This window comes from Nothobranchius furzeri, chromosome 14, assembly GCF_043380555.1.
Source record: "Nothobranchius furzeri strain GRZ-AD chromosome 14, NfurGRZ-RIMD1, whole genome shotgun sequence".
In the NCBI taxonomy this organism is placed as follows: domain Eukaryota; kingdom Metazoa; phylum Chordata; class Actinopteri; order Cyprinodontiformes; family Nothobranchiidae; genus Nothobranchius; species Nothobranchius furzeri.
This window is the reverse complement of record NC_091754.1, coordinates 14270339-14293594: the sequence shown is the minus strand read 5'-3', so window position 1 is coordinate 14293594 and position 23256 is coordinate 14270339. Positions and strand designations below refer to the sequence as shown.

The 23256-nt window shown below is 41.9% G+C and overlaps 1 protein-coding gene across 4 annotated transcripts in view; it reads right to left on the bottom strand.

Moving 5' to 3' along the window:
* Positions 1-23256, bottom strand: part of pard3bb (par-3 family cell polarity regulator beta b) — a 326214-nt gene that overhangs the window by 204883 nt on the left and 98075 nt on the right. For all 4 annotated transcript variants that reach the window (XM_054747065.2, XM_054747066.2, XM_054747067.2 and 1 more), the window contains one exon: positions 3154-3224. In XM_054747065.2, coding sequence (XP_054603040.1) covers positions 3154-3224 — 71 coding nt within the window. The remainder of the gene's footprint in view (positions 1-3153; positions 3225-23256) is intronic.

Here is a 23256-nt window from a genome sequence, read left to right as displayed (position 1 = left end):
AATTCAATGCAGGTCAAGCTAGCATTCAAGCTAGGTTGAATGAGCGTCAGTACATCACCCCATAGTGCACACTAGGGACCAGTGCACTCGTTGACGGATGCCTTCCTTTTGTGGACATTTTTGGTCAAAACACTGAGCTTACATAAATTATTCATTTTGCTACAGAGGCCAGGGGAGGGACTTAAGGGAAATATTACGTAATTATGAAAGACTGGCTACTATATATCTTAAAACTGGGTCAGACAATTAGGTTTATTAAGTTACTTTTAATTATGTAACCCAGCTTTAATATTCATGATATGCAAACAAATCACCTCTGATTGGCTAACAGCATTAAAACTCTTCTGCTGCCTCGGTTTGCTCTTTTTCTTGGGTAAAAAAAATGCGTACGTTGATGTGTTACCTCCACAACTAACACCAGCAACCACCGAATGTGTTGCAACATGTTGGGCATTGCAAAGGGTTAGCTTTAACTAGCCGAGACATGCTGTGCACTCATTTGACAGCAAACTGATTTTTGCCTTCCACAGTCACAAGCCAAAGTGGGTGAGCCAATGAATGCTATTTTTCTCTGTGATATACAAGAGACTGGTGTTTTCTGACCCGATTGTCCTCCTGTCTAGTTCTTTTCCGTGGCTAATGCGCAGTGAACGATACCATTAACAAATCACCGGCAGAATTTTATACACAAATTAAGAAGAAGCTAATTGTTCTGCATCACAACAGGCAACGAATTTATATAGATATTAGAATATACAACATTTAGACACAGATAAACAACACAAGTCCTTCTGACATCCAATTTGTTTCATGCATCTTGTGAAACATATTTACATGTTCACCTTCTGGCTTCTAAAACACTTTCAATCTAGTGCTTTATTCACAAAGAAATATAATATACTAGAAATGCTATTTCAACAAACCAATTTAGAATAAATCCATTTCTCGTATAAAGAGGACACATTGATTCATGCGTAATGGGTTTTCTTGGGTGCATGTGATGTGGTTAAAATATATGATGAGCCATTACTGTATTTATAGGTGTAGTTTCACATTTAAAGGCCCAGAAATACACGCCAACACACAGTGTGTGTAGAAACTTTCACGGTCATCGTAACTCACATAAAGCCACACACAAAACACACATTCGTTTAACGCGTACTTTGCTGTTCCAGTATTTATGTCTTTGCTCCTCCACTCGTTTTGGACATTTTTTGCAATTTCAAGGATCGTTTCCCCGGCGACCACAAAAGCCATTACATCACTTTTACATTACTCACAGTTGGGATGGCTTGTATGTGAGAAGACTATGTGTTCATGAGAGGATGTGTGCAGAAAAAAAAGTTATGGAGAAAATGATACAAATGGGACTTGGGTTGTACTTTTTATAATAACCTTTACATTTGCTGCACTGCTTTGTTTGGCACCGTAACAGGTAATGCAACTGAAATTGTTTTTATTTAGTTATCTTAGCCATTGATTTGGCTGGCAGAATAGTATGTTAAGGTAGAAAATTATTTACTGAGGGTTATTGGCTTAGAAAAAGAAATGTAGCAGCTAAGGACGTCCATAGAGTCCATTTTAATTTGGGTCTGCTAATTATAGTCTTCTATGGCGTCATTTTTCTCACTACCCATTTTTTTCCTTAATAAGAATTTGAATTACTCAATATAAGAAATGTAGCAAGCCTTTAAAGAATTTCTAAACTCCGCAGCAACATAAATTTTACCAGGTAACGATGGTTTCAGATTTTAAAATGTGTCCAATAACTATCTTTTATGTAACGTGGTATAAAAAGGATTTGGGTGTGTGAGGACTTTGGTCTTACTAAAGGCTGTATTCTGTCTGAGGAAAACCTTTGGGGTGAGTCAGGGAACTACAAAAAAAAAAAAAAAAAAACACGAAAAGTCAGTCAGTAAATGTTATAATGGAAACGTTGGTTATGGGCTATTAGGACAAATAAGTGTTCATGTCGTTTATTAGGTTTCTTTAGCAAAAACACACAAAAAACCTACATACTGTACACATTTCATCACATATATTTATGGTATGTCTAGTATGCATAATCGCCACTTCATAACAATGTTATTTTCTGGTCCCACTCCTATATTTATATCAGATTTTAACATCTTGTTGCATCATGTAAGTATTTAGCCTAGGTCAGGGGTCCTCCACTAAATTTGTTTAAGGGCCAGAGTTTTGTCCAGCAGACAATGTGAGGGTCAGATGCTCTTCCAAAATAAAGTTCAAGTATTATTGCATCTTCAATTATTAATATTTAAAATGTTTTTTTATCTAAACTGTTTGATTGTAGTTTTTGTTATGTTTGAAGAACATAAACAATTATTCATATTTGGGACATGAACTTTGCTGCTAAACTTCAAAATCCCCCAACTGGGGGAAAGGTGGAGAGGTCTGGCGGGTTGGATGTGGGGCCCTGGCCCGCCAGTTGAGGTTCACTGGTCTAGGTTTTCATTAATGTAGATGTTCTATTACAAGATAAAGCTACCAAGCCAGTATATAATGTCAGTATTATCAACATTAATTTTTTTATCAATCCAACAAATGGATATAAACATTATAAGTGAGAAATGTTGCAATTTAAAACATTATTTTGAAAAACAAAAATAGAAAATAAAATTTGGAGCAACACATTTTATAAGGTACTACTAAACTAAAGAGCACTCATTAGCATTTACGTGCACCCCCCGTGCTTCATTGTGTTTACGTAAAAATAGCAGAAGCAATCATGGTTGTAGCTGTTTAGAGTTCATGTGTGAATGGAAGTCTATGAATGTCTTTGTGTCTTGGATGTGTGTATTTGTATGTGCGACCCTGACCCGGATTTGGCAGTCGTTTGTAGTGAGCTAATGATGAAGCTTTTTAACATTAAATATATCAGCCAGGGCCTTGATCTGGATTAGAAAACAGCTTTAATGAGCAGAAAGTGGGACAGAAGCACGGTAATAAAAACCAGTGAATGAGGATGCAGGAAAAACATCCGCAAACACAAACAATCTTTAGTGAGAAACACTCATGTTAGAACAACACAACTAAGTTTCTTAGTACTTAATTGGGATAAATTATTGGAAAAGTGAATGAAAACAAAATTACAGAACTGATGAATTATTAGAAACATATAAAGTGACTGACCTCTCATTGAAAGTCTGTTTCCCTTGAGATCGATCCACCCCTGTAGGTCTCTCTACAACAGGAATGGCTGTCTGCAGAGAATGCACAAACACACACACACAGGGAAACACACATTCATATTTAGTATAGATTTGAAAAATATCAAAGCAAGCGTTGGTTTAAAGCTTCTGTAACCTCTAAATAATGTTTTTTGCAAACACAACAAAAATGCGTTTAAAGGCATACTATACTGCATTTTTATTTTTGAAATCCTCTTCCTGAGCCAGTTTGTGTTAAAATGACCCTTTGCGGGGTTATTGAAATGTCACTCTGACCCCCCACCACCCTCTGTGGCCAGAATACTGCACTTGCAACCTCAGAGTGCCAGTCCGGTCCCTGTTGGGCTTTGTAAAACAGGAGCTGACATGTCTGGCGCTGCAGTCTGCTTCCAGCTTGTTTACTACATGTTTAAGATCATGAACACAGCTGTTTCTTTGTTTGATTTAGTGATGAATCACTCCTGTAGACGCTAATAAAGGTTGAGGAAACATTTCAGCTGTTAGATTAAGGCGTTAAAAAGACAAAGGCACAGTGGCGAGATAAGTTCCTCTTTTGTTTTCACTAACGGAACACGGGGTGCTAAAAGCAAGCCAAAATTGACTAGTACTTTAAACATGTTTTATTATCTTTCATGTTTTTACAAACATTAAAGATCAACTTTACTCGTACATATATATATATATATATATATATATATATATATATATATATATATAAATATATATATATATATATATATATATACATATATATACATATATATATATATATACATATATATACATATATATATATATATATATATATATATATATATATATATATATATATATACACACATTTATAGCGGTCCCTAGTAGGAATGTACTCCTTGCAAGACATTCTCTGGAGGGAAAAAGCTGCAATGCACCTGCGCTGATGTACAAGTCAGCCTGAGGAGAAAGCGGTTTTAGACGGCAGGATTTGGAGTCTTAAGCCTAGTTTATGCTTCTGCATCAGCTTCACGAGGGAGAGACGCATACGCAATGACAGAGACATTTTGCTGTCTGACTTCTCCGTCTCCAGGACAACAGAGGGCGTAGCGCTGTTCTGGGGTATGCTGTCATGTATCCAGTCCAGGATAGTGCATTTACTATTGTGTTTATATTGTGTTTTAACACACATACACACACACACACACACACACACACACACACACACACACACACACAGCCTGAAGCGCAGAATACGGAATGTTGAATATCCACAGAGGGACAGATTGAGACAGAATGTCATGCATCTGTGACAGTGTGTGTCCTGTCACCGTGACCCGAATAACCATGCGCCCCGGCTACTTGGACAAGGGAGATCTTCGTTTGGCTGACTGGGTAGTGCGCGTGATTTTCATCTGGGAGTCTGGGGATCAAATCCTGATCGGACCATTTTTTTATATCAGCCACAGATCTCTCTGAAGAACTCAGCATCGACGGCTTCAGCAACACTGTGCCATTCCGTGGATTTTCTCTTAATGTTTGAATGCTAAACTATAGTGATCCTGTTTCTCTTTATAGTTAGTCGGTTTATTATTCTGCTTCCTCTGGCCCTGATGTCTGCATTATCTTGTTGCCTCGATCCCTCGTTGGGTTTTATAGTTTGAATGCTGTAAATTTCTCTTTAGAGTTAGTTTATTATTCTGCTTCTGTACGTTTTTTGGCATTTAACTACTTCCACAATTCAACTATTTACACAATTTTGGTATCAAAACTTTCAGCTCATTCAGCTTCGGCCGGCAATGACTTTTGGTATTGAAATATTTTATACTTTTTGAGATATTCAGCTTTTTCTGCGATTTTTGGTCCCATTGAAATGAATGGGATTGCTCAATTTTCAGCTAAATTCTATCACTTTACTGAATTCTTACTCTTATAGGTTAACTTTAACCTAGAGACTTCATTAAAATTTCAACAAACTCACAAGACTTTCAGCTATTACTGGTTAAAAAATCTTTTACATATCTATTACAGTTTTTCTAAAATCACAGGTAGAAGTTGAGGTATGGCTTGAGATTTTCCGAAAAAATCTCAAAAATTATAATGGGCAGAGATAGGAGCAATGACCCTCCTTTGCTCCATTTCTGGCATTGTCCTGAGAAAACCTAGTCTAGTGAACTAGACCAAATTCTTGCTTTGCAAAGTTTGGTCTAGGAATGCTCCACTGGAACCTCTGCAGCCCCTAACAGCATTCTGGCTGGCCAATCACAGCTCTCTAGAGGGGTTTCAAATAGGGATGCACTGATGGATCGGCATTTGATCCCAATCGGTCGACAGCGCCCCTATCGGTTTTGATCGGAGTTTTAAAAATAGATCTAAGCAGGCCGATCAGGTAGGATTGTCACAGTAACCGGTGTAGCAGTAAACCCCGATTAAAAAAAGTTCACAATAATAATAACCGTCTTGTTTAAAAAAAAAACTACATTATCTCGGTGGATTACCGTGGCTGCGGTGTAGGCGTGGTGACCCTTACCAGCCACCGTATCATCTGCTGAAGTTGCCGGCGGCACATGCGCGCTTTGTTGTTTACAACCAAAACTTTCTTGAAGCTAAAGCTGAAATAATGGCCAAAGGAGGAGACGGCAGCGCTCATGAGGACATGTTTTATCCCTCAAAGAAGACAAAGCCAGTATTATGGGCATCTTTGGACATTTGAAGAATGCCGAGGGAAAGTTGATAGAAGACGGCTATCCTGTTTGCGGCACGTGCGGAAAAAGTGTCTGTGAAAGGCAGCAACGCTTCAAATCTCATGACACATCTGCATGACCATCACCCACAACTCTACAGTCAACGCAAAGCAAGCTAACGTTAGCGTTTTAGCTAAAATGCGTGATCCGAGGATTTGGGTTGAGGGAGAACGCAACGAGTCGCTATATAAAGCAGCCGCAGCGCCGCTACCTGCATATAAACCGTGTCGCGGACACCGCCATATTGAAATGACGCTATGCATTACGGGGCTCCCAGGGGCAGATAAGAGTTGGTCCCTCTCCGAGAATAATTATGAATTTAACAATGATTACTGCCTGATGACATTTTCCCACATCTGCAAAGCTCACTGGAAGGACACAAACCGAGGACAATATTTTCCTGATATAGGGTTTATTACTCAAGTAAGGGTAAAAAATTATCTAATTAGAAGGCTACTTGAGTACTGAGTATCATCTGATCTAATATTTTTTAAATGATGACATCAAACTGACAAAAAATAAGAAGTTATGGGCAAATATTGGTATTTTAAAGACTAAAGGGGAAATATGTGAACAAATAAACAACATAATTACAAAATAACACATTTTAGGCAAAATTTAGACTCAAACTTTGGACAATATTTCCTGATATACAGGGTTTATTTAATTCTGTGAAAATGTAGCACGTTTAAAAAAATACAGCGATAATACCGAAAACCGTGGTAATTTTGGTCACAATAACGTGAGGTTAAATTTTCACACCGTGACAACCCTAATACAGACCATTTTAGATTAGGTTACATTTCCTTTATTCCCAGATTATGTAGTTTGTAGCACTCATTATAATGTTGTAGAAAATTTCTGGCCAATCCACGTGATCGGTATTGGTGATCAGCATTCTTTGATATCGGTATCGGTGATCGGCAGCAAAAAACCTGATCGGTGCATCTCTTGTTTCAAACACATAAAGAGCTGTGATTGGTCCATAATGGTGGGCCAATCATAGTGCTCTATCTGCTTAGTGAACAAATCACAGAGCTTTATCCGCTTTGTGGGCCAATCAGGGCACACTATATGCCTGGTGGGTGGGATGATGCAACAGAGTGAAACAAGATGGCGACAGCTCGTTTGAAACAGCTTTTACATCAATTTTGGACCATTAGAACTTGGGCTTCATTAGAATCAGGAGCAGATAGATGTATTTAAGAGATTATTATTATTTTTTTTAGAAAAAATTATGTGTTTTCTCCTTCTTCAACTGCGGACTGCCTCATTTACCGATGGCTGTTGAGGTGAGTATGTCACATTCATTGTCCAGTAGCATGCGGAGATCATTTGAAAGACAACGGTAGAACCCGCCCCACAACCGAGAGCCGTCAATGGAGCATTGCCAGACTAAATAATACATTTATTTAGTCTGGCTTGCCAGGCTAGAGAAAACCGTAAATCCGATTGAAATGAGACGCACGCTGGCTTGCAGCTAATGGATATACCTTCGTTTGGAGCTATAAATCATGAATAGACTCCAAACATTGTGGTCGTACGGTTCATTTGTTTGAGAATATTTAAATTAAATAAAAATGTCTCTCACCACTCACAAGGCACTTTGCAATGACTATTTATGGCAGTAAGTGGGCGTGGTGAGGGCGGGATGTGACTAAAAAGCAGCTGAGAACCTTTCTAAATACTTTCTGATTCATGAAGCGGAGATTGCGTGCTGCTGTGCGTACTCCATGTTTGATAGATCACAAACCTACTTGGCGTAAGTACTTTTTTTTTTTGCTGAGCTTAATTACGGTTTTAGTACGGATTCTACACAATGTTTGATAAATGAGAACGCTGGTCTTTAATGCAACATAATACTTAAATGATTTTTAAAATAAATGAACATACACCTGTATGGTAAATGGTAAATGGCCTGTATTTGATATAGTGCCTTTTAGAGTCCTGGAACCCCCCAAGGCGCTTTACAACACAATCAGTCATTCACCCATTCACACACACATTCACACGCTGGTGGGAATGAGCTACGATGTAGCCACAGCTGCCCTGGGGCGCACTGACAGAGGTGACAGACAGAGGCTGGTGAGAACTGGTGATGCTGGTCCCTCTGACCACCACCAGCAGGCAAGGGGGATTAAGTGTCTCGCCCAAGGACACAATGACAGTGACAAACTGAGCGGGGCTCGAACCTGCAACCTTCCAATTACGGGGCGAGCACTTAACTCCTGTGCCACCGTCACCCTTGGAATTTTTTTATTATTCCTTATAAACATTTAAAAAAAACTCTACAAATGCACACATGCAAAGACCACCGTGTAGTTGTGTAAACAGATGGAGACAAACACACAAGTCAATAAGGTTCTGTGTTAATACTTGGCACTAATGGCCTCATAACATGACCTTCAACCTTTGACCACCCCCTCCCATTCTGTCATATGACTCAATCGAACTTCTGAGGAAGGACAAAGATCCTTGTGAAACTGAGAGCAAGACAAGAAAAGAAAAGAACAAAGTGAGAAAAATGTCAGACCAACTGAACCTAAAGTCCAAGATGGTGGATGATGCAGAAATGAGGAAAAAGCAAAGTGAGACAATGACAGAGTGCCTGCACTGTGAACATATGTTTAAGCTTTAGCGGGTTGAATATTAATTAGTCTGGCCTGGCTGTAAATGCTGTCATTTGAGCTTAATTAGTGAGAAGATGACAGGTGACATAAATTACCCTAACCTCATTGTCATCTCAGTCACTCACACATTAATTGCAGAGCTACTGGTACATAATTGTATGTCTTGTTTAATAAATGCATGTACAAACAGTCTCTCCCTTCCGTTCCCTCCACGGAAGAGCAACATATTAATTACAAGGGCCAGCAACGTACGTTACTTATCAAAGAGCAAATTAAAACAAGTAAATGAAGCTGAATAAATAAATGTGTTTCATTATTCTTATGAGTTATTTTGTAAATAGTCACACATTGGACTGCTTGTTTAAGTATAATGCAGACACTCAAGTGCATTTCTTACTCCTTTTGTTTAAGACAGCACCGATAGGAAAACACTCTAAGACCAGCAATTCCTTGTTGAATTTAAATTAACTTTTATTAGAAACTATTATTTGATGCTTCCATTTAATGCAAAACACACCTTGATTAGAAAAAAAATGTAGTAGTAATATGCTGAGGGTAACTGCAGGGCAAAATTAATACATTAGTCTGTCAACATCAAAGAGCTTAATAAATATTGTGGCCCACCAAAAACTGGAGCACCAAGAGGCAGGACTTTCATTTTTACTTGATGATTAATAATCCTACTTTAAGTAACTATTGCATGGGAGTAATAAATGTGCTGCAACAATTTATTTGACTTGGTCCAATCTAATAATTGCTAAAAGTGGATAAAAAGACCAAACTATTAGTGATATTTCTAATTACTGAATGACCAATCAGCCTAAGTGTTTCCTGAAAATGCTCCCAGAGTGAATATGATAAATTAGAGCAAATGCACGCTCGGCATTTTGTCTGAGTGTTTATGTGCATTTTTATTCCAATGAAAGATTTTTTTTGTAAGTCATTTAGAGATATCTTCTTGGGAATGTGTTTCATGAAAAAGAACGAATCTGGTCTACGTCCATGTCAAAGAGCCAGAAGGCTAAAATTGTAAGTTTTTATACTGATTGTATTTTTGTGAAAATTTTGTTAATTATATTTGAAAGATTACAAACATGCAAAATGATCTTCCTAACTATGATTTTCTGTATAGTTTCTCCAGGAAATTGCAATTTCGACATTGAAGATAATATTGCAAATGCAACCATTAGAGCGCACACAATTTTGACAAATCAAAGCTACTTCTAAGCAATTTTGATCAACCACCTGAGGCTCCTGTTGGATTTAACTTCTTTTAGGTTGAGCCTGCAAGATGAAAACTCTGGCCAAGAGGATCGGGTTAGCTTTCAAACATTACCTTCTAGAGCTGTGGCCGTTTCATTCAAGTGGTAGAAAAATCTTTTTTGGTAGAACATGGAAAAAGATTTTAACTTCACAAGTATGCTTCAAAAAAACATAAAAGAAGGCTGAAAAGGGAATGCTGACTCAACATGTGACCAAGGATCATGGTCACGTTTTTTTCTTACAAAAAAAAAAGACTAAATATCAAAATTTTAAGCGATTTTTTTTTTTGCTCTTCAGTATTATTAATTTTCTCATCTCAGAATATTTTATTACACTTAATCAGATTTATTGTTGGCACGTTAAACTTAATGTAGCTTGGAAAATAAAGCAAAAATGATGGCGCATTTAAAAAACATTTATAATATAATAAATACAAAATATAATTCTTCTATAATAATAGTCTAAGAATAGACATTTTAATCAGCCATATTTATTGACATATAAAATCTACGTTGACCATTGTATCTATTTTAACCACCAGGTGTTGCCATTTTGTTTATGGGACCTTTAAATATTCACAATTTAACCCCATGTGTCAACATAAAATAGGAGCAATTTGATTTTAAAATGCATACAAAAGAATGAATAAACAAAATAAATGAAGAATTTCTGGCCATTTCAGAAATTTGTACTTTCTTTAAAAACTCAACTAACATTAAAGCTGTTAAAACAAATCTACAGAACAAGCTAGGTTTTGAATGCAAATAGTCATGGAACAATCCCCTCGGGGGTGCGCGAGCTGCCGCTAGGGGGTGCGCGAGGTGAAAAGTGTAATGGCTGCGGATTTCAGAGAAGTCTGTCATATGTCACCATTAGCGTAGCCAGAAACTCATTTGTGGGTGGGCCAAAGAAAAAGTAAGTGGGCACAATAAATGTAATTGAAAACAAGTATATTTTGCGCGCGCGTCCTCCACATGTGCCCTAACTTCATAATAACAATGTGTCGAGCTTCAGCACTCTGGCCTGCGCACGCCGATATGTTCCGTATTTGATCATTTTAAACGGTGTTGGAGGAATCTGAAGGTGGCGAGTCATTCTGGCAGATTGTAATTAACACCTGTCTCATGCAGGTGTTCTGACATTGTAAACCTCACACACAGAACATTGTGGATGTAACTAAATAAATCAAGAAATGATTCCCTTTCAGACTATTAACAGCACGCTGAAGATCTGAAGTTCAGAGTGCGTCTGTCAGAGGTCAGACGCGTTCCAGCGGAACCACGGCTCACGGGTGCACATGTGAGCACACCTGGGCTGAGCAGAAGTAATTTTACAACATTGGTTTAAATAGCGCCGATAACGAGACGCAGTGACTTGAGCGGCTCATGGAGCTGTGCCACGCGCACACACACACACACACACACACACACACACACACACACACACACACACACACACACAGATTCAATAAGCGTGAACGCCACGCAAACTCCGGCGCGCCGTCAGACTGAAGGCAGAAATGAGCGCTGCCTCCTCTGTGATAAAAACTTTTAAGAGGTTTTATAACAACATTTTTCATTTAAGGTCAAATTAAGATAATAGCTTCTATTTTGGGATGACGTATTAAAGTCGGGTCCGCTCCAGCCAGTGACTCCGACCCTGACTACAACTCCTGTTACTGCAGCATTTGTTGTTCCAGTCCGCGTGGCAGCGGATCGCAGATTCAGCCACTCCATAAAACAGCAATACGTCGGTCTGAGGTAAAAGTGAACATCATGGCTATATCTTGTCCCCTTTAGACATTTGATGACGCACAAGTAGGTGATCAGCTCAGGTTTACGCAGAGCAGAAGAAAGGAGAGCGCTCTAGCCGCACAGGTTAAACGTTCCTACTTTAAGAAAACCGTTAAATTGCATTGTTTATGTGCTACCTGGGCACTCTAAATATTTATTTAAAATTTAATCAAAGGAAATTGTAATGGTATCGAATGCTTTTTAATTACTATTTAAAAAATGAAAGTGATGGGGAAAAAGGTCGATCATATATTTTTAAACCCTGTCTGTTTAGCTTGACGTCTTATATATATATATATATATATATATATATATATATATATATATATATATATATATATATATATATATATATATATATATATATACAGACAGACAGACAGACAGACAAACAGAGAGAGAGAGAGAGAGAGAGAGAGAGAGAGAGAGAGAGAGAGAGTGAGAGAGAGAGAGATAGATAGAGAGATAGAGAGATAGATAGATAGATAGATAGATAGATAGATAGATAGATAGATAGATAGATAGATAGATAGATAGATAGATAGATAGATAGATAGATAGATAGATAGATAGATAGATAGATAGATAGATAGATAGATAGATAGCCATGCCCTGATGTGGGGGCTGGGGGGTGCGTCGACATGGTCGGGACATAGAAGGGGGTGTGCGGCTAAATAAGTTTGGGAACCACTGCCTTAGAGGCTTCTGCTGGAACCGGAAAACCCGTTTTGCCAAAGGAAACAAGGCTAAACACCAGTTGTCGTTTTCTATGCCCAAACATCTTTTGTTGTTCGTGACTTAAGATGATGTTTTCTTTTTTGGGACTCTGGTAGCCGGCTTTTTCTCCTTCTACAATAGTATTGAGCAAAGAACCACTCACACCAGTGGTGTTCTGGTGCTAAATATGAGTAATGATGATGATGAAAGTGCGGCGGTTCGACGAGAGCGACGGTCAAATAGTTGATTTTGGTCCAAACGTGTTACTCACGGAGGTTTTTGGCAAATGCAAGAGAACCACCTTATAAATTTTTTGTTTTTCTTTTATTTATCTCCACAACATATTTATAGCTATGCTATTTTAGAATGTTGTAAAGAGGCAAATGTTTTAAGCTAACTTATTTAACAAATTTGCCATTGCAGCTTTAAGGACTGAAAATCAGTCATAGTCTGTTAGTCACCAATGCAATAGTTACACTTTTGTTTCTTGAACTAAAGTAAATCAGTATTTAATAAACATTATTGTAACCAATCACCCATAATTCATGCATACATAGAGGCAGAAGAATGCAGGTATATCATGATAAATTAATTCTTATTAGTCCCAGAGGAACATGGACTGAAAAAATAACTCCCAGTTTGAATAGGAGTGTTTATAAATATAGAAAAATCCATTTTATTTGTGCTTGTATGTACATGTACGTTGTAAAAATATGACTTTTTTCAAGTTACCATAAAATATCAGCACCCAGAAATGGAAGGAGCTTTTACCTTATAGGTAGATTGTACAAAGTTAGAATTAAAGTTAGAAAGAGGAAGGAGAGTCTGAAAAGAGAGGAAAAAAAGACAGGGAATTACTGCAAGAAGAGTACTTTCTTCCCTTCACTGCACTCACCAAAAGGCCAAGTGACAATTTGAACAATTACCCCAGAGCCATTACCTTTACTGGAACGTAGCTGGTTGAGAAGAGACAGATGACTGAGTGACTGACTGACTGTGTGTGAGTGAGCGAGTGTGCATGTAAGTGGATGAGTCAATGTGAGGTGGATAGTGAAGAAAAGTGGGAAAACAGTAGAAAGCACAGGGGGAGAAGGGAAGAGTACGAAAAGACAAAGTTTATTTACAGTGGACAATTTTCACAGTCATTTACTTCTCTAACACTTATGGGCTAGTTACTGCAGCACAGCCGGTGTGAGACAGAAAAGCACAGAAGCACCAAAGGCCATCAAGCAGACACCCAGATGCCAGAAGAAAAAACAGTAAAGCATTTTTTTCTTTTCTTTACTTAGTTTGAAATTACTACACCAAACCATACGTTTAAAAAAGGAATTTACATTTGGCCGTGCACTGAAAATCACAAGTAAATAAATAAAATAAAAACTGAATAAAAGCAAGAAAACACAGGAAACGTTTCACTATTGTTTTCTTTGTTTGCCATCCAGAAATCAGGATGTTTGATTGGTTTGTTAAGAGCATAAATATTCATTAAAATGATCCTGACGGACAGTTGCAACTAACAGCAGGGTGTGTGTTGTTCTAGCTAGTTTTAGACCTTATTCTTTATCCAATTGTAGATGTTGTTTAATGAGTAAACTCCCTGTCTTTTCCTTGTTTATCTTTTTGTTATCTGTGTTTTCTGAATACAGATTACAAAAAGAAGACAAGCAAAAAGGATTTTGTCCAAGCTAGGCTACACTTAACGACTTTTACCTTTGTTGCATTCAGCTCCGGACACAGCAGTCTTTTACCACAATTTGATCAGCAGATTAAAAGACTGTATTCACTAAAGTAGATTTTAACTCTACATTCTCTACATTAAACTTATAGATGGAGGTGAAATCCAGTTTCCTCATTCTGGTCTCAAAGACAATTTTTTGGAGATGTTGTTGATGCTCATTCGACTGCCGTGCTGACGGACTGACCGGGCGGCCGGGAACCCTTGAGGATGTCGCTGCATTCGCTCCAGCATCTGGATTTGGGTGCAACAAAGGTTTTCAAAAAGATCTAATCCAGGAAGTTAGGAGTTGCGCACACTCATCAGTGTTCTGAACATTTGCACGTAACAATATGGCTTATTAGCTTCTCCCCACTAAAAAGTTTGCTAAACTAAAACTTGGTCCACCAGTGATGACATTTATGATCACAATTATACTGACTGGATCACAGAATTCCCAGCTTTATTTTGTAAATGTTGAAAAAGTAAATAATAAAAATAGATGAATTATGATTAAAATACAACATTATCATTACTGAAATAAAAGCACAAATATTGAAAAGAAGTAAAGGATGACATATAAATTAGATGCAGATTGTGGGAGGGCTAGCACCATGACTGAAAGAGATGGTGGCGAAGGACGGTATAATTATCTGGAAGTTTGAAAGGACAGGCAAGTGCATAGTTGCTAGATTAAGTTAACATCAGCACCATTGTGTTTATGACTATTGATGATTTAAACTTCTATTTATCGTGGTGAACGGCCGTTAAACTAGTAAAACTGGTCCAGTTATATGTGTCTAAACATAATTGGTTTAAGGTGTATTCAAGTAATTTTTTTTATCTAAACAGAGGCCAAACACTGTTAATTTCCCATTGGTGTATAGGTTAGCTGGTATTGTGGGGCATTCTTGGTTGTTTGTATGATATATGAATGGTAAATGGCCGGTATTTTTATAGCACCTTCTTACGGTTCTACAACCCCTCAAGGCACTTCGCAAAACAATTAGCCATTTATCCATTCACACACGCTAGGTGGTGTTGGGGTTATTAGGAGCGAACAATTAGTAAGCTTCAACTTACTTTTGGATTCTTCAATAAATTCTGTAAATATGGGAATATTTACTGATTTATTAATTAATTAAGATATTCTTAGATATACGGGGCACCATTCCCCTTTTACCGGGGAAAAATTGAATCCAAAACTCTTATCAGTCTTTCTTGAAGTTCGTAGAATCCTTGGAGCAGAGACTTCTCTTCGACACAACAAAGCTACTGGACACAAAAATCTGAATTTTATAACATTTAATTAACAATTTGTCAAATGAATAAACAGTGGAATAGATGAATAATAACCGTGTGATATGATTGAAGATGGATGTGTTTGCATGTGATGGAGGATGTATGAATGGGGTCCTTTGTTCTCACAAAGGAGTAGTGTGTGTGTGTGTGTGTGTGTGTGTGTGTGTGTGTGTGCGTGTGTATGGATTCAAAATGGAGTCTTGAATACAAGATGGCTGACCCCTTTGTCTGGCTAAAGTGTGGGTGGCAACTTGCACTTTAACTTCCAAAGCACTTAGAATCAGTAGTAACTTAACCTTAAATCACTCAAAACATTTCAAAAGATCATGAAACAACACAAAAGATTAATCACAAATTAATATCTTTTAGTTTCAGCCTGGCCATGACAGAAACCATTTTAAGATACCAAACAATGATCAATAAGCAGTTTATTCTTTCAAAATGACCCGACGGACGTGTTTGGGACGAAAGAGGAAAACACGAAGCTACTTTTTAAGCAATAGCGCGGTTTTATTGCTTATTCTGGACTATAGAGGAAACGGGAGAAGAAAAGGAGAGAAAAAAATGAGTTTTCTGATCACCAAAGCAGCAAGGCGTCCCCCGCTGTTATGACTTGACGGTTCTCCGTTTTTCTCCGCAGTTTCCAGCGTCATCCGTCGGTTTGATGCTTTCTCCGTTGTTTGGCGTTCACGAGTGTTTCTCCACGGGCTGGACAGAGACAGCAAAGTTTCTTTCTGTGCTGAGTTATAACTTACAGCGTGCTTGATGGAGTTGTTGCTTTCCTCCGCAGTTCTGTGTCCTCAAACATCAGCTGGAGGGGAGCAGAAACGAGCAGATCTGATGGGCTTGCAGTTTAGTTTCCAGCAGTTCCGTGGGCTCAACTTGGCACTTAGAGCTTCCGCGTGCTCAAGTTGTCGGAGCGTTGACAAGCGTGTCCTTACCGCCAGGTATCCTGGGCAAAAGAACGAGGATTCTTTGTCTCTGCTGAAGATTTATGGTCTTAGTTCGCGGGAAAAGCTCCACGGCTTCCCGCACATGCGCAGAACATGTTTCTGGTACTAGGCGGTGACGTCATCACAATGCTTCCGTGTGCAAAGCATCATGGGAAATGAAGTTTCTTGGCGCTGATGTGATTATTTGCTTTTCAGAGCAATTTAAGCACAGTCATTTTGGAGAAAATCACTGCATAGTAATTTCCTCATGAGGTCAGACCCTCAACATTCCCCCTTTTGGTTTCGGGGATCGCGCCCAAAGCTCGATCGTCGGAAGCACAGATGGGTTTGTTCCTCATGAACGTAGGTCGACTTGATTGTCGGAAGCACAGGTGGGTTTGTCCCTTAGGACGTTGGTCTCCTTTGACGCCTTTGTCTTTGGTCTTTGTCTTGGATCCTGGCGCCTTTGGTCTTTGATCCTGGTCAGGCACAAAGAGGATAGGAAACGGGATAGTCCCCAACGCGCATAACGAGAAGAAGCCACTCACGCAGGTGGTACGCAATGATGATGTCGTCCATGCGAGAGGTAGTAGTGTAGAAGGAGGAAGGTCGGTGGGCGGTTAACTCCACGAGTGGACACAAAGGCATCTCACCGCCGGCCATACAGTTCAGTTTATGGAGCACGCGGTGATGTACGAGGTCCATAGTTCGCAAACGCGCATTGACCTATGTGGTCCCAAGATTCCCCCCTTTTTGGTCCAAAGGGTGGATCAGGACAGTCTTTGGGCTAAAACAAGGACCATAAAACTAAGAGGTACTACAATGTGCTGGTGTGTCAGACAGAGTCATTGACAGACTGAGCTGGGCCGGCACATAACCACTAGTCAATATGTGACCAAGTAAGAAACAAAAATACAGAAAACCCCCCAAAAAAACATGTAACATATAACATCCAAGAAAATTCATAGCAACCTTGAGGTCTCATAAAATACATTCTTAGGTCATACATTCAGTGTGTAGCTTATAAAGAATGTGACATAATGCAACACTCAGATAAAAATGTGAGGTAGACTAAATTGAGAACTACTCTTAGGTTTACAGAATAACAAAGAAAATGTTGCTCACCCCCTTTAGACAGGTGTGGTACATTCACGCTTGGAGTCTCCCCGAACGCGGTTACGAGGCACACCGTAGGTGAGCAAGTGCATCTTATCTTGGAGTTTATTAACACGCCTGTAGGCGGAATAAGCTATCACGGCCGTGATGAGCCATTCCATCCCCAGGGCGACCAATGTGCAGATTAAAGTCGTATAATCTGTGTCAATGTAGCGTCTTGGGCGTCAAAGTAAGTTCACGCGGGTTTTGTGTGAACTTAACAAATTTGGTTCCTTCAATCAGTAATTGTTGGTCAATTTCTAAATCGAAGGCAAAGTTATAACCCTGGAAAGCGTCCATGATCTCAATCTCTGAGTCATGCTGTTCGAGGTTGAGGTGATGGAGTGTCAGGTTTCTAGTTCAAAGTGGAAATGCCTACCGTCCTTTCAAATACCAATGTTCAGCATCGACCTAAACCTATAGATGTGAGGTGTCACAATTATGGGAACGTTTAACAGGAAACCGAGTTCTAATTTTTTTTAACGTGAATGGGCATTGCACTACTTAGGCTGTACGCTAGGTGGATTTGTGAAAGGTGCACAGTAGAGGGGTAGCAGCTGTCAAGCTATCTTTGAGCAGGTCCAGTGGTACCAAGTACGGGGAAATACGACTTTCAACCAAGCTGTCCAGCGTGGAACTTACTTCCCTGAGCAGGTCCTGCATCAAATCTCTCACCACTCATGTGTACACAATATCCTGATGTATGGTTTCAGACAAAGTCTTGATTGCACGTAGAGATTCATTAATCAGAGCAGAATGTAGGTTGACAGTTACAAGAGTACCCTGTAAGGTTTTAGTAAGTACTTCCTGTTAGCGTTCTAGGAGGAGTTTCTCTTGGTTAGTGAAAATGACGGCGGGGGGGGGCTTGGTTCTTTGTCGGTTAGTACATGTTAGTGGGTTAAACGTGCACTTCCCCCCTTTTCCATTCCCATGCATAGAACTATGTAGCGACTACGTCTACCTCCTGCGGGGAGTCTGGTCTCTGTACCCGCGGGGATGGTTTGACGTAGGGTTTGATTTGGTTTGCATGCACCCATTTGTAGACAGGCTCCTGTCTCGCTTTGGTGATGCGTAACCTGTATGCAACTGGAGAGAGTTTTGCCACGATCTCAAATGGTCCTGACCAGCAGGGCAGGAACTTATTAGGTTTGCGTGCCGGTTGGGCGAACCGAAAGTAGAATACTTTGTCACCCACCTCGTATTCGCGGCTGGTTGTCTTTTGGTCGTAGTAGGCCTTAGCGCCTTCTACGTTGGTCTCCAGTTTCTTCTGAGCGTGCGCGAACGTAGCTCTGAGGTGTGTTTTCAAGTCTGCCACATACTGATGAGCGGTATAGGCGGTGGCAACACTGACATCCTCTGGGTGATACAGGAGGTGCAGTGGTAGAGTCATCAGTCTGCCGGTCATCATCTCAAAGGGCGTAACCCCAGTGGATCGCTGTGGAGTGGACCGTATGGCCATCAGGACCAGAGGGAGCTTGACGTCCCAGTCCTTCCCAGTGGAGCAGACGTACTTTTTGAGCATAGAGACGACCGTGCGGTTCATCCGTTCGACCTGTCCGGATGACTGTGGGTGATAGGGGAGGTGGAATCTCACTTCCACTCCCAAAAGTTCAAACAGGGACGTCATTACACTGGATGTGAAATGAGTTCCTCGGTCAGAGTCAATGCAGAGTGGAAGTCCCCATCGACTGAAAACGTGGTTAATCAGCAGTACAGCGGTTGTGACGGCTGTATCGTTTGGCGCTGGAAGGCACTCAACCCACTTTGTGAAACTGCAAGTTACAGTTAGCATATATTTGTTTCCTCTTGCCGATTTGGGAACCGGTCCAACCCAGTCGATCTGCAGGTGGGACCAAGGGAAGGTTATTCCCCTGCGTTGCAGTGGTGCTCTAGCAAGCGGCTGGGAGGGTTGAAACTGGGCACAGATGAGGCAGCCTTGGACATAGCTGTGTACATCCTTGGACATCGATGGCCAATATGCTACTTCTGTCAGTGACGCGAGGGTAGCTTTTGTTCCGCGGTGACCTCCAACCGGAGTGTCGTGGGCGTAGGCAAGCATCACTCCCCTGTGGTCGAGTGGAACAACCCAGCGCGGCGGGCTGTGATCGTCACGTATGTAAACTAACAAATCGTTTTGTAGTTTCAGATGCGCGAGTTGACGATGCAGGTTTACCAAATCTTGGCTTGCACCAATAGGTGGTGATGGTTGTTTAGACATCGGGCCCTTTTGGAGAAGCTCGCGGATGAGCTTCAGGTCAGGATCTTGTTCCTGCATGGTGACTAGGTCCGCGTCCTGTGGTTTTCTGCCTAGAAACACGGGTACCCCAACGTTCTGAGGTTCGTCTGCCTGTTTAGCATGGCGACGAGTAATCGCGCAGACCTCGTGAACGGCCTTGGGTGGAAGCCACTCGTCTTTGAATTCCCAGCAGGTTCCCTGGTCAGCACCGAGCTTAGCAAGGCGGTCAGCTTCGTCATTACCATCTTTCTCTGGACCTAGGGTCCTGGAGTGACCTTTGACCTTTTTCCAGTAGACCATTATGCCTTTCTCAGTGGTGAGCAGATCACACGCTAGGAATAACTCCGAGTGTTTCACGTCTCTGTTCCTGGCATTTTTCATGTTGTTCTCCTTCCACATGGGGAAGTGAGAGATGAAGCTGTGTCTAGCGTAGTTTGAATCAGAGCAAAGGACGATTTGAGTGATGTCCAAGGCTGCCGCCTGCTGGAGGGTTATCAACACTGCAGCAATTTCGGCGTACTGACTAGACTTTTGGCCCAACCGGTAGTGATTTGGTTGCTTGGTGTCACAGTCCACCCAAACGACTCCAACCCCGGCACGGAGCTGGCCTTCGTGAAGGTAGGCGCATCCGTCAGTGTAAACTTTCGGAAGCCCTTGGCAAACATTCTCATCAAAGTAGCGATGATTGGATGCGGTCGGGTAGACTGCGGCAGGTGTGTCCAGGGGGCCCATGACGGAGTCAGAGTCACAGTGCTGGCAGCCTGCTAGCCCTTGTCCTAGCGCTAGCTTGGTGTTCTGACCATACTTGACCTCAATGTTGTATCCTTGGAGCACCATCATCCACGTCGCAATGCGGCTGTTTGACACTCTTCCTTCGCGCAGACGCTGGCTGTTTAGGAAGGTGACGGGCTGATGACACGTTTCAATGATCACTTTCTGTCCACCGATGTAACTACGAAAGCGTTCGACGGCCCAGACTGTAGAGAGGAGAGCTCTCTCGCAGTCTGAGAACTGGAGTTCCACCTTGCTCAGAGGCTTGCTGGCGTATGCCACAACTCTCATGTCCTGATCGTGTTTCTGCTTCAAAGCAGCGCTCAGGCAGTGAGAGGAGAAAGTAGCCTCTATGTAGAACTCTTTATCCTTGTCTGGGTAAGCCAGACAGGGTGCAGACGCCAACTTCTGTTTTAGGAACTGGAAGGAGAGTTCTTGGGGTCTGTCCCACACGAAAGGTGTGTCGTTCCGAAGCAGCTCAGTGAGGGGCCTCGCTGTTTCAGCGTACTCCTCAATGAACTGTCTGGAGTAGTTGCAGACTCCGAGGAAGCTCCTGAGTTCAGTCAGATTAGCTGGGGCTTTGATGTCCTGAATGGCTCTAATGCGTCCCGCTTGGGGCTCGACTCCATTAGGGCCAACCAGCAGTCCAACATACTCCACTTTGGTTCGACACCACTGTCCCTTGAGAATCGCCAATTTAGCTCCGGCGTCAGCGAGCTGTTGCAGCACGTGACGGAGTTCGGCCAGGTGCTCCTCGAAGGTTCGACTCCTCATCAAGATGTCATCGACATATATGAGGTTCCCTCTGGAAGCAGCATCTGACATGGCTTTGTGGAGGAAGATGTTGAACTCGGCAGGTGAGTTAGAGTAGCCAAAGGGGCAGCGAATCCAAGTATATTGGCGATTTCCAAAGGAGAAAGCCAGTTTATACTGGTCCGCCGGCTCAACCTTCATGGTCCAGAAGCCGTTGGCTACGTCAACCGTAGAGAAGAAACGAGCATCTCTGACTCTGGCTAGCTCCTGATCTAAATGGATCATAGGCCACCTGGAGAGAGGTACTTGTTTGTTCAGTGCACGATAGTCTATGGTGAGACGCCATTTCCCAGTCGGTTTCAGAACCGGCCAGATGGGAGAGTTGTAAGTGGAGTTACACTCTCTGATGATGTTTTTCTCCTTCAGCTGATCGAGGATCTCCTGGATCGACTCATAAGCAGCGAGGGGAATCTTGTACTGACGTACAAAAGTAGGAGGGGCATTCGGGTTCGTTGGAATGCGAACCGTATGCAGGTTTGTGAGTCCACAGTCCAGGGAGTCCCTGGATAAGATGGACTGAAACTCATAGAACAGGCTTCTAAGCTCTGCTCTCTGCTCCTCTGACTCCAGCGCATCCGCTTTGTCAAGCTGCTGGCTGACTTCGGCCTCGAAGCCGTCATAAGGTTCAGAGGAGGAGGGTCTCTGGTGTTCCGGGCTTTCAACCGGTGACTCAGAGGGTTGAGTATTTATTGCAAAAACCGTTAGACACTGACCGCCGTCAGTATCTAAGGTTGCACTGCAAATGGGTTCCTCAGGAAGGGCTTCATGCCGCTTGATGGTAATCATTTGTGAAGGGAAAGTACTGAATGTGTCTGCACCAACCTGTCTGTCATTCAAGAACAACGGAAGTTGTCCGATCACGGGGACTGAAAGTTCGAAGTCATGGAATGAGCTATCTATCAGCATGCCCAAGGGCTTTCCTGCCGGCATGTGGATAGGACTCCGGGTCGGATTTTCGACCAACAAGTAGGCAGAACGATTGTTCAGCTCCAAGAGTGGCGTGCCACAGACGGCTAAGTTGAGCTCCAAGAAGTGTGGTGATGGCTGGAAGAAGGCCTGTGTGCCTGGCAGCTTCTGATGCTTCATCAGAGTCAGACGAACAGGCACTCCTTTGACCTGTGGGGGCAGAACCGTGCTGGCCTCAACCACTGCACGGCAGGCCTGTGGAATGGTCTGACCGGACAGCAAGTGTTCAGGGCCTTCTGAGCCAGGCTCAGAGGATGGTGTGGCCCGGGCCCAAAGGACTTGATTGCAAGTGTCCAGCTGGGCACCGAGTCGAACCAGCAGATCTGCTCCAATGAGTGCAGGTGGATCAAGCTGTGGTATGATGCTGAATGTATGTGTGAGCTGTCTTGCTCCAAGTTGGATAGTCAGAGAGCAGACCTCTGGCGCTTTCAGGAGCCTCTGCGGCCAAGTAGGTGACAAGAGCCGATGGCTACGTGTCACACTGACCAGAAGGGGGTCCTTCTGACGCAGGTGTTCAAACGTCTGCTGGCTGATGGCTGACTTTTCAGACCAAAGAGCAAGGCGAGCATCTGAGATGTGGGTGCAGTTGATGGTAAGACCACCAACTATGTGTGGTGCATATGGCTGCAGGCTGACGTTCTTCAGCGAGCAGAGAAAAGATGAATGTGTGCGGAACGGAGTTCCAGGAGCGGTTTCATGCCTTTGCAGGCGGACATCGTCTGTGGGAGCCGTAGGGAGGGGCATGACCTTGGAACAAGGGTTTTGCGGCTCACTTATGCTGACCTCAAGAATGGAGGATGGTCGGCTGCTATCTGGGTTCCAGGGCTTAGGTGTGTCCACCTGGGCCCACAGTTGACCCTTCTGGCAGTCGATGAGGGGAGCTAGACGTTCAAGCAGGTCCTGACCAATGAGAAGTGGTTCAGTGTCTAGCTGGCAGACATAAAACGGGTGAACCAGAGTCATGTCTTGGAAGGTGATATCCAGCCACGCCCGGTGAGTGATACACTCCCGGGTCTGGGTGTAGCTGGTGATTTTCAGGTCACAAGGTTCAACCTG